Source organism: Malurus melanocephalus, unplaced genomic scaffold (genome assembly GCF_030028575.1).
Source record: "Malurus melanocephalus ecotype Western Australia unplaced genomic scaffold, MMel_1.1 scaffold_75, whole genome shotgun sequence".
NCBI classification, from domain to species: domain Eukaryota; kingdom Metazoa; phylum Chordata; class Aves; order Passeriformes; family Maluridae; genus Malurus; species Malurus melanocephalus.
Genome location: NW_026623307.1, coordinates 138,106 through 149,970, shown reverse-complemented (window position 1 = coordinate 149,970; position 11,865 = coordinate 138,106). Strand labels below are relative to the sequence as shown.

Genomic DNA, 11,865 nt, shown 5'->3' with positions numbered 1-11,865 from the left:
TGCTCAGACATTGGAAAGGGCTGCCCAGGGAGGTGGTGGAATCTCCACTCCTAGAGGTGTTCTAAGGGCATATCAATGTGGCACTTGGCCATACACTTAAGYRGTGAACACSGTGGTGCTGGGCTAACAGYTGGACTTGATCTCAGAGGATCAAGCAGCTCCGTGAAGATTCTGTGACACAGATAGCTTTTGTTGAGGTTGGARGGTATTTCGGCCACAAAATGTTATTCTGAAACGGTGAATGGGGTTGGAAAAAAAAATCAATTGGAATTAAATTGCCCTTGTTGCAAATACGTTGGTTACTAGTCTCATGGTTTGGATTTTTCTTTCCCCTCCCTGCCAGTGGAGGAAGTGCACAGTGGAAAAGTGCACAGAAAGCTCAACTCTCCTAATGAGTCCAAGTTTTGGTGACAAAACTTTTCAAGTACAGAAYTGGAGCATCTCACTGGTGAAATGTAAACCAAGATGTTTTAAGAAATCAATGGGCTATGAACTTCCWGCTAAGACAATCTGACAGACCCAATGCCTAAGCTGCAGGGCACAAACCACAAAAAAGGGAGGTTCTTGCTCCTTACAATGCAGAAGCTTCTCCTTCAATCTGGCTCCTTCAAACGCCAATGAGCCTCTGTGAAACTGCACATCAAGATCCAATTTTCCATCTCACACAGTAATAAAAGTTTCCAGTTCCTGAAGCTTCTACATTCGTTCTTTGTCTCCTTACCCTCAGAAAATGTCTCTTGAAAGAATAAAAGCTACCTGCCCAGAGACTGAGTGTTGCTATGGCCACAAAATCATCATTAGCAGTCTGTGCTAGTACACTTAACTTTGGGAACCTTGCAATAGCTATAGATAAAGATTGGCTAACAATAGCAGAAAATGCAAAGTGACAGTTTAGACTGCCTATTGTGGAGTAGATGTGTGTATCTGTTACTGATAATTGCTATCACAACACTGATGCACTCAGCACAGGACACTCTTGCCAACTTCAGTTCTATTAAAGYCCTTATGAATTTAACTCCATAAAAAGCCTAAGAATTGATCAGATTTACGTCACAGGGTAATTTGACTATGTACATACTTCCTGATCAGATCTATTTTTAGTCAACAGAACACTCTACATATGTTGTAGCCCATCCTTTCTGAAACACGGCTGCTGCTGCTGCCAGACTTWCTGTAAAACACATGGATGATATGGATACTAAATACTAGAAATGCATTTGCCAACAATTCAGCTCCTGCTGTGAACCCCTGACACTTCTTTTAGCTTACTTGGTTTCTAACATTGAAGTACATACTTAAACCTAAAGAGAACTATTTTTCTTTAAAAAGTAATACAGATGCTGAAGATGAAACTGAAGATTTGTCACATCTTGTCAGACCACAGATAGGATGAAGGGTTTAGTTTTTTTTCTGTTTTTTCCATTTTGGGGTGGGGGTATACTAGGAGATACTAACAGCTTCCATAACCACCTCAGTGTTAGTACAAACTATAGTTGCCACCTCATCTCCAAACTACCTTTCATAAAAGAAGGACCAGAAACCACGGGTTAGAAAGAAAGAAACACTAGGTTTTGCACAGTTAACCCCAGGATTACTCATGCCCCCCTCAGGATTTCTTTTTACACACATGTATATATGTACATAAGCATACACCACCTGGGATTATGTAATCAGARTTATAAATACTATTTATAAAGACAAACTTGCACACTCCCTAATATTACCTTTATTACCCAACAATTTTTCTTGAAGAAAGGYTCAAAGACTAATCTACAGGTTAGAGCTGGCAAAGGTTAGTAACAATTTTCACATCAAAGCTGACACATTTTATAGGRTCTCCACCTAGTTAGTAACTGGAAGGGAAACAGGGAAGAAGATGTAGCTCACAGAGYATTTGGAATTAGCACTGGAGTCTCCCAGGTAATCCACAGTGCTATCAGTCAAAACGCTGAACAACAGATACTCATTTGTACTTTACCATCCCATGGATTATCCCTGGCTTGCCACTACAAGTTCCTAGCWGCACTGCTGTATTTATATATTAAATGAAAAGGGCCCCATGGACAATTCTTTTTCAAGATTCGCTTACAGATTTACACTCTTTTCTACTAAAAAACAATCGGTCTTTTGACTGGTAATAAACTGTATATTTATCTTCCTAATAGTTAAAAGAAAAAATCTCCATCAGAATACTTCCACTTTTCTCTGGTTCAGAACAGGGATCAGCATTCCAGAGATTAGACATATATAGAATTGCTTATTTTGATACTTTGGTATTTACCATCTTTTTCTGCTTTCATGTAAGATTATCAAGCCTGTGCCACTGGTTCTTATTTTACTTAAATCTGGCTGTCCCATCTATGGGCATCACTAAAGATACTAAAGAATGTACCGGACTGTGTAACTGATGAACTCAATTCTGATACAGAATCAAAAAGACAGTCCATGGAAGGCAAACAGAATACTGAGCCTGTACTTCTAGAACTATATCTCATRAAATCTGCTTCCTCTTAATGGCAAAACAAACCAAAAACAACAGCAGAAGCACAAAACTGAAATAACAACCTAATATTCAAAGGATTATTTAAAAAATAAAATACTTACTTGTTTTCAAATACAACTGTGAGGGAGTCCTCATGAACATCCTTGATAAATCCCTAAAACAAAAACATTTTTGTTACAAGAATGCATGTGAAATCGAAAAGGCAGCAATTTCAATACAGCCTGAAACTGAGCCAAGACCACCACTAACACTGAGGYTCCAATTTAGGAAAGGTCCAAGACAACTCCCACTCTTTGCACGAGGTTGCTGATATTCTTAGCTGGCTATTCCAAGACATGCAGAGCACAGGGATTGCTCCAAATGACTGCTCAAATGTGACCAGCACATTTACAACTGAACTCACTACCCAGAGTTTCTTACTTTACCCACAGGTGTGCATAGGTGTTTTACAGGAACAAAGTGAGAGCAATCCAGGCAAGGGCAGTTATTCAAATAGCTGCACAGAGCACTACTGGCTTCCCTGGTGTTCTTCCCAACACAAACTGATTCCCAAACAACTGCCCCTCAGTACAGCAGCCAGCCTGAATCACATTTGGCAGTAGATACTGCCACAAAGCTAGTTATGGTATCATCTTTCAGGTACTAAATTGGGGATTGTATGAGGCCAAATGCCTGCAGGACCTCCCAGGAAAACAAAGAGAATACAGWATTTCATGGAGTTTTTGCACTTATRTTTAGGGTGCRYTGATTATGCTGAAAACCTAAAGACAAAGATCAACCTCACAGTTATACCCAGGTATCCATGCACTGTTACATTTTTTGATTAAAGAAGGTAGGCATACCTTCYTTAAAATAATAATTTAAGGAAAAAAAAGATTAAAAGAACACTTCTCCTGCTTTTGCCACAGCCTGGTATTTGCCCAAACAGAGGTGGTCAAGGAGGAACCTGCAGTTTTAAAAGAGTAAGAGAACTGCATASCTATGTTAAGGGAAGTTCCAAGAAATCTGCTGAATGGATTATACCCACTTAAGAAACTGCCAGCTGAGGAGGATGAAGAACATATCAGCTGTGCAAGGASCAACCAGCCCACTGAGGTATTATGTGTCAGCTCAGGGAAAGATAAATTTTGACACCATAGATCCCTCCATGTAATGACAGACAGTAAAGGAGCCCACACTGACAGCTGGCTGTAAAGGGCCTATAAAAACAAATCTCCTTTTACCTGAACTCATACTCGGCCAAYGCTCTGAAAGTATTTGCTCAAAACCTGCTTTTCTGCTCCCTGAGCTTCCCTCAAACCCATCTGTCAGCAACACAAAAGACTGGTTCTAGCAGAGAGCACACTGGTAACCCTCMACAAAGCAGGTCACCAGAAATCACCTTGTTGAACCACCTAGTGTGCTCCTAATAAAATAAACCTCTAAAAGGTCGCCCTGCCACTGCAAGGGAAGGCAGGCAAATCTTCTTTGAAAGGCAYGCACAAGTGAAACAGTTGACAGTAAAATATAACCAGGGACTTTCAGTTTCAAGGAAAGTGGATGGGAATATGAAATTATGTCTCTTTAAAGATGGAACAACCACACAACATTTCACTGCCTAATGCATGTGTAAGCCAGCAACAGAGAGAAAGAAGAACTTGGACCAAATTTATGCTACCAACAGTCCTCCTCAAACATGCCCCAGCATGGGGACAAATAACACGAGTGCAGGAATATATGAGTAGTTCTACTACAATTCATCCAAATTCTATCCAGGGACAAGACACCAAAGTCACTGTACTGAGAACCAGCTTCATGCAGTCCAGCATTCTGCTACATGACAACTTATCAACAGAGAGCAGTATTTACAGGGAGAGATTAACTCCCTACTGGAGACAGCCATTTATCTTCATTCCAAGAGTCTGTGATTCAATACTAGTCTTTGCCTCATTATGCTACTTYATGTCATAGCTGAACCTGGTCTTCCATTCCTGTTGTGTTCTTACAGTACTCAACATGTTTCTAAGGTCAGCCTATAGTAGCTGAAATTTGTTCAGCAGAACTGAATTCACTTCTGTGTTAAAAGGCAAAATTTCGGAATCAAGAGATTCAAATTCAGGTACCATAAAACATCTGATAAATATTCAGATCTTAATGCTCTGTAGACTTTAGAAAGTTATGAATCCTGACTAGCTGCAGACTTCATTAATGAGAAAAACAGAAGTGCATGAAAGGAATCCAACTGCATTCACTTTTAAGGATTTCAAGGCATTAGCCCATTACCAGGTGAATGKGGGTTTTTCTGCAAGGTACAGACAAGTTTAATACACACAACCAATTTTCAAGCTAAGGTCCCACTGAAGAATGCCAAAGCTGAAGTGGAACAGTAATGCAGAGATATTGCTCTCAGCAGAGCAAGAGACAACACTGCACTAACATTAACAGAAACATGGGACAATTTTTAATGAAATCTAAAGCACAAATTCCAAGAAAGAGTCTGTGSATTTTACAGCACCATGTGGGTTTCAGGAACTCCTTTACGGAAGGAAGTCTTTCAGTTCAAAGTGTGCAGGCTGCTCTTGCTTGCTCTTGCCTCCCACAGGAGAATGTACTGCAGAGTCACTGCTGGCAGACACGTAGGCAGCAACTGCCTTGGAATTACCTGCAYAGCTTTTTCACTTGGTATTCCCAGACTCTTTCACTCCCTAATATAATCAAGCACAACATCKATCAAGTATGCACTTCAGGTCACAAATGCACATATGTAAAGTATTAAACAGAATTACATAATTATGAAATAATTTTATAGTTGTGAGGTCTGAAAAAAGTCTGATCAGAGTCTAATTGTACAATTACTTCCTACCATTATCAATTTCTTGACAGCTGTGGGAATGAGATCACATTTACAGCAAATGAAGCACAGCAGTCTAAGGAGGTATTATGGACTGTACGGTCCATTTGTAATAGAACTAGAAATAATGAGAATTCAATATAACTTTTAAATAGTTTTCTAAGAAATTAYTTCATTATAATCAAGAAGGATGCTAGTAGTATCATTAGAACATTTCTGAAAGCAAAATTTCCTGCATACTGCTTACATACCTACAACCCTGACTATACATGTTATCAGCTGTCACAACTTCAAGATAAAACCAGGAAGAGATTTCATGCACGTCAGGATGAGATTTAGTGTAATTTTAAAAAAGTCTTTATAGAGCCTATGATTATTAAATTAAAAAAAAAAAAAGTTTTACAAGAAAAGCCCGTGACAAGGTATTTCACAATACAAAACAGATTTTACATCAAAGTTGCAGTAAATCCTATAAATTCACAAGGATTTCTCCAGACGAAGTGCAATGAACATAAAACAGGAAAGTAAATAACCTGATTTTCAATTAGGGAGTTTTGAAGGAGTTCTTTATCTGTGAGGTAACCTGTATAAATAGATTTGCACTAGTCATCATTGATACTGTATCAAAAACATTCTCTACTAAATTAAGTAATGATAATGATGCATCACCTCAACTTCTGCTCTAATGAGCAAGGTACTCCATTACTGAAATGTAATTTAGCAGTGTTGCCTAAGACTGGCAATACCAGTTTCTAACTTTGAAGAGTTCTATGTTCCTAACATATCATTCCATGTACCTCCAGTGACAAGGCAGAGCTGACAGACCACCTAACACATCATCAATAAATACAGTGTCATCGAAAAGATTGAGGAACTGTACTATCAGCAACTGAGCTTACATATAACCTTTGTGTGTGCTTTATACCACACACAAAGCTGTGGAGGGCAAGAGGGGAAGAAAAATTGACATGACTTCATCTTGCCAGACCTCTGATTTGGCCTGTCCAGATATTAGTGTCAGTCACTGTGTTTGTGCTGTGAGGTGGATCTCTGGCAGTCCATGTATGCCCTGGCTGGAGCAGCCCAGCTCAGGAGCAGGAGACTGTACTGTACTACAGGCTATTAATGTCCTGCTGGCTCCACAGGCTCCTGAGCTCAGACCTGTCTCTGCCACTCACTTGGCAGGAGCCGGGCTCCCCACACCAGCACCTGCAGGAGGGGATGGGAGACCCWGCAAATCTAACCCAGGACAGGGTACACAGGGTGAACAACAGGGCAGGAAACTCTCAACCAATCATTTGCACCAAAATCACTGCAGCTGACACTTCCTCATTTCATAACAGACACCTACACACTCTTTCCCTTTTACCTGGGTTTTGCTCATGGATTTAGGATTAGGATCTGCTGATAACATAAACGGATCAAGACTTACTGAAGTGCCCTTACAGTGAACTGTATGTCTGTGTGTGTATATGCACACACACAACTTTTTTTTTTTTATTTTTAAATCCAGTTCCAGGCAAAGTCACACAATCTGTAAAACAGGCAAATGCAATCCAAGCTCCCTCTGCATCCTGCATTCTTTAAGTTTATCTGACTCCCAAGTGGGGTGATCCCATCTRAAAATGAGGCGCTGTTAGTTTAGCTGCTAACTTTCTTTCCAGGGACAGCCCCTGTGCTGGCTTTTGAGTCACACATACCTGCACACTGAAACTGTATTAATATCACCCTACCCGCTGCTGAGCCAATCTCAAACAGCAAACCCTTCGGCATCTGGTACCATGGACTGTTTCTGAACCAGTGACATAAAGGTCAAGCAGCCTATATCCAATTACCAAGCCTTTCACTCCTTTTCAGTTGAACGAACTGTTAGTATGTCTAACTAACACTAAAACACAACTGTTTCATGTAACAAACACATCAAATAATTATTACYAAGGGATGTATCCCATGCTGAGCCCCCCCAAGGGAAAAAAATGAAAATAAAGCCAACAAAGGAAACTTGTAAATAATYAAACCACTGGAMYAGAAAGAGTGAATTTGGTATTRTTTTCATTTCAAGTGATTAGCTCCACCTGTTTCTACAAGGAATTGATAAAAGCAAGCAGCTGCGGCTTACTGCAAAACACAACCATTACAAGCAGGTATCAGGAAAGAAAAATATCCTGAACCATCGCATCAGTTTTAGCAACCAGTTTAATTTACGACACTACTGCTCATTTCCATTCACAATCACAATTATTACATGTAAATTCAAGGGTCTTTCTCACAGTTGTGCAAGAGCCTCAGCAGTGAATCCCCTGGTTTGGGCTTAGTCATRGAAGTCTAAATGACTCATTACTTACATTGCTTTCTTCATATTCATCCTCCAAAAGGGCAAAATTTCTGGAAGACACCCTCCACCGATCATGTACCTCAGCAATCAATAACCGCTCCCTCYGGCATCTCCCTTCTAACAGCTTAAAAGGCTCAAGCAAACAGCTCATCAACAGCAACAATGACTACAGCTGCTTCTGGCAAGACTGTACACAACTTTCAGCTGATAASTATCAGCTTTAAACCGTCTAAAATTTCCCATCTGTATAGATATTGGGCTAGATTTAACAAAAAAATTCTGACAACTATAAGACAATGGCGATCTATAARGAAAAAACAAAGGTCATTCCAGTTACGGTTTCCTGGTGTAATGACTGGGTATGAACAGTGTGTAAGCCACACTCCTAACAACAATTTCCCATTTTAATAACCATCAAGCTAAAAACCACTCAGAGCAACTCAAATTGTTTGCAAAGCCTCTAATTAAAAATTGTAAGAAAAATTAAAAAATAATTATATTTCTATTGATGCATAAACTTTCTCTCCCACAGAGTTGCTCATCAAGCTTTGACTCCACATGTGGAGAAATTATGCGTACTTCTAATTCATCATTTTTTCCCCTTAGTAATATTCTGGCTTGTCTCTGCCTTGAGGCTGATGCYAACTCCTGCTACCAGCACTTTGCTTAGTCCTGTTACTGGAACTCCTCTTGAAAGAAGAGCAGGCCAATAAGGAAGCACTACAGAACCTGTAAATTAAAGGCTGAGTTCCATTTTAATGCATGTTTTTTATTTTTTTCCCCTTGCATAATCTAAACAGCTACTAGTGTACAATTTAAAGAACCCAAAGGCCTGCAACACACCAGAGCCCATTTTCCAGTACAGATAAGACCCTACAAGGGTAGGGTCGCATTCAAGAATGAGATGGATCTTTCAGAGTTGTTCAAATGCCACTGAAAGACTTAGCGGAAGTGATCAGATACTCAGTTTATGTACCYTGGTATTACTGTAAGGCCCAACCTATCTCAGGGAAGCTGAGATGGGAACTCATGAATAATGTGCATCACTAGGGCTCTTAATCTGCATACAAGTGAGCACATAAAGACTGATGGAGACAYTGAGTAAAACAGAAGTTTTGTCTTGCTCTTATGGGGATTTCTGTATGAATGTCAGGATGTTTTTTTTTTACTGTGAGAGTGACTGAGCAGAAGTACAGGTTGTTTAGGAGGTTGTAGAGTCTCCATCCTCAGKGACACTCAAAAGCCATCTGGATATGGCAAACTAGCTCTAGGTGGCTCTACCTGAGCAGAGGTGCAGACCAAATGAACTCCCACAGTCTCTGCCAGCCTCAGCCATCTGTGATTCTGTGAATTACTTCATCATCTTTACACGGTGAACCATCATCCTAAACACACTGCAGGCAGGCCAAGACAAGGCTGGGAGCATTCAGCTTTCACTCTCTTCAMCACACTCAGAAGCCAAAGAAATTCAGGTATTTTTGACCATTTCATACATAAAAAGAAGTCAACTCTAATGCTCCAAAGACAAAAACTTTCCTGCCATCTAGTCCTCACCTTGAAAGCATCAACTTTTCTACGCTCAGGAAGCCCTCACTGCACCTCTATTACATGCAAACTCTTAACTAGTAGTCTTCAGCAATCCGATCTGTTCTCCCCTCTTCCACAGCAAAAACCTCTCCATTTTTCAGAAGCCCATGACCATTTAGAGTCCCATCAGTGTCACTGCTCTCCAAAGACAATGGGTGCTCAATATTGTGATATASGTGAAGTCTTTTAAGCTGCAGGAAGTGGCTAAACACTGGCTCTGCTGTGTAATGGTTGAGAACCTGGGATAAAATATAAGGCAAATGGTATTCTGTTCTCCASATGATATTACTTCTTTAAAGCAAATAAAAAAAATCACAAATTAGTTTGGTGATATAGAAATAGAAATTTACCATTAGATCATAATTATGCTTTCTCTTGTAAAAATGTTTTTTTAAAAAGTACCTCTGGATCTACCATAACTGTCCACTGATACATGAAAACTCAAAATGCTTTTCATGATGCATAAATTTTAATAGGGAACATTAATTGTTCATACTAATTTATTGCAAACACAGAGTATACATATCATGGATGTTCTTCCTACACATAAGAATTCTCTGTTAAAACTGAACAGCAGTTAGAGAAAAGATACTATAAAGAACAAAATTTACAATGGTCTCATACCTCTAGTAAGTACTGAAAACTCATTGGATTGCTCCAACAGATTTAACCATTATATTTGTTCTACTGCAGCTAAGTTGCAGATCACAGTGACAACTCATTAAAAGAAAATATCTCATGTAATTGTTTACATAATTATTRGGGTTTTTTTCTCTCTGTTGGCATAGCAGGGTCTTTCTGATCTCATTTACCTGTGCTAATGAATCCAAATTAGAYTGTTCTAAGAGCAAACATCAAATCTCAGCCCATCTTACAAATTCTGCTTTTTCTCTTCAGAAAACTTTTGCCACCTTCCATACAGTGTCACACAGCTTAGAAAACATGAGCCTCTTGTCATTATCTTGCAATGATCAATGCTACTGGTGCCCAAAATAGGACACTTCCTAAAAGAGACTGACACACCTCTTTGCTTTAGGTCACTTTAAACAGCAAGTGACCTAGGATTGTTATCTAGTTCCAAAATATATGCAAAACCTGTGCCTTCCTCAAGAGTAACACAAAATGGAGTCACTGACACACACTTGACTGCATTTAGCTCACCAGAATAATCTTTTGCAATTCTGTCTGGTTGAATGATTTGTTTATTTCTTAATGCGGGTTGTGTGCTTTTTCCCCCTCCACATTACGAATGGATTACTCTGAGTTGGGGCTTTGATCACTGTGCATCCAGTCATTCTAACCTGCCTCCATTTACCATGAAGATGCCATCACTGGACTTAATCCCCACTTCACTGATCTCAAAGCCACTATGCCATTTTTAATTAAAACTTCTGCTTTATTAAGTGACTGTTTTCAGGGCTAAAACACATGATGGTGCTAATCCAAGTCTGATAATTCTCACTGATTTAGGAGGAGATGTCATCCTTGTAGATTTTAAATTGGGCTTATTGTAGCCAATTCTGTGCTTACATATCCCTTCAATGTAAAAACTCAGCCCACCTCATACTCTCATGTGTCTGTCCTCTGGTCTTAACCAGAGGAACAACTAATCCATCAACTGGAAAGTTGTCCAATATCACAAAGTGTAAAATGGAAACCTAAGAAAAGTGTTTCCAAATTCTGGGCTTCTTAATGCTCAGAGGAAAAAAAACCCCAAACCAATTATAAGTAGGAGCATCCTGTTCTAGATGCAAATGATTCTGCAGTAGGTTTCTGTGAAATACTTCAAGTTCAACAAAATAATTATTCCACTGTATAAAATCTATTACCTACTGATTTTAGTAAAAATTTCAGAGGGTTCCCTACTAAGGAGATGCAGCTTGCCCCACTGCATTCCTTCCTCATAAGGGTATCTCCCATTTGTCTTGGCCAGTGGAAAGAACTAACTCCTAAAGTCAGCTGGTTACAATCCCTTACACCCAACTGCCTCTACATACTGTACAATCACTTGATTCCCAAGCCAAATCCACAGCTGCACACAGGAAATTCAGAAGGGGGGGAGGGGGAATCAAAAAGGACACCCCCACACCAAGTGTAATATTGCCTGTGCAATGCCACACTGTGCATGTGGTTAGGCACAATAGCTAAAGAGAGTCCCGAGATTAAATCCTCCCAGAACACAGCCACACTGCGTGCACAACACTGGCTGGAACCAGCCCTTCTGAGAGGAAGACAGGAGSCTATTGCCATAAAAAGAGCTGGGATTCTTAAACATCTGAAGCCAGGCTTAGGGGAAAATGACTGACAGGCAACAGCTGAGAGTATTCTGCATTGATCCTGTACTATCCTGACATTCCAGGGAGGGTGATGATGAAGRAAGATTTCTGAAGGCATAAATAAACTCGAAATCCTTAAGAAAAATTGTTTAAGATATTTTAGAATCATTATTATCGCCCCGGCTCACCCCATCCCACCCAAAAGCCCCTACATCTTCCAAAGCCAGCCCCCCCACACGCCCAACCACCCTTCCCAAAATGAAGGCTCGGGGAATCCCCSCGCCGCGCATCTGCTCCCCCGGCCCCGCCGGCGCTCTGCCTTCCCCACACACGA

At 40.1% G+C, this 11,865-nt stretch overlaps 1 protein-coding gene across 3 annotated transcripts in view; it reads right to left on the bottom strand.

The window, feature by feature from the left end:
* Positions 1-11,865, bottom strand: part of FXR1 (FMR1 autosomal homolog 1) — a 32,548-nt gene that overhangs the window by 20,273 nt on the left and 410 nt on the right. For all 3 annotated transcript variants that reach the window (XM_057367076.1, XM_057367074.1, XM_057367077.1), the window contains exon 2: positions 2,605-2,657. In XM_057367076.1, the coding sequence (XP_057223059.1) occupies positions 2,605-2,657 (53 nt within the window). The remainder of the gene's footprint in view (positions 1-2,604; positions 2,658-11,865) is intronic.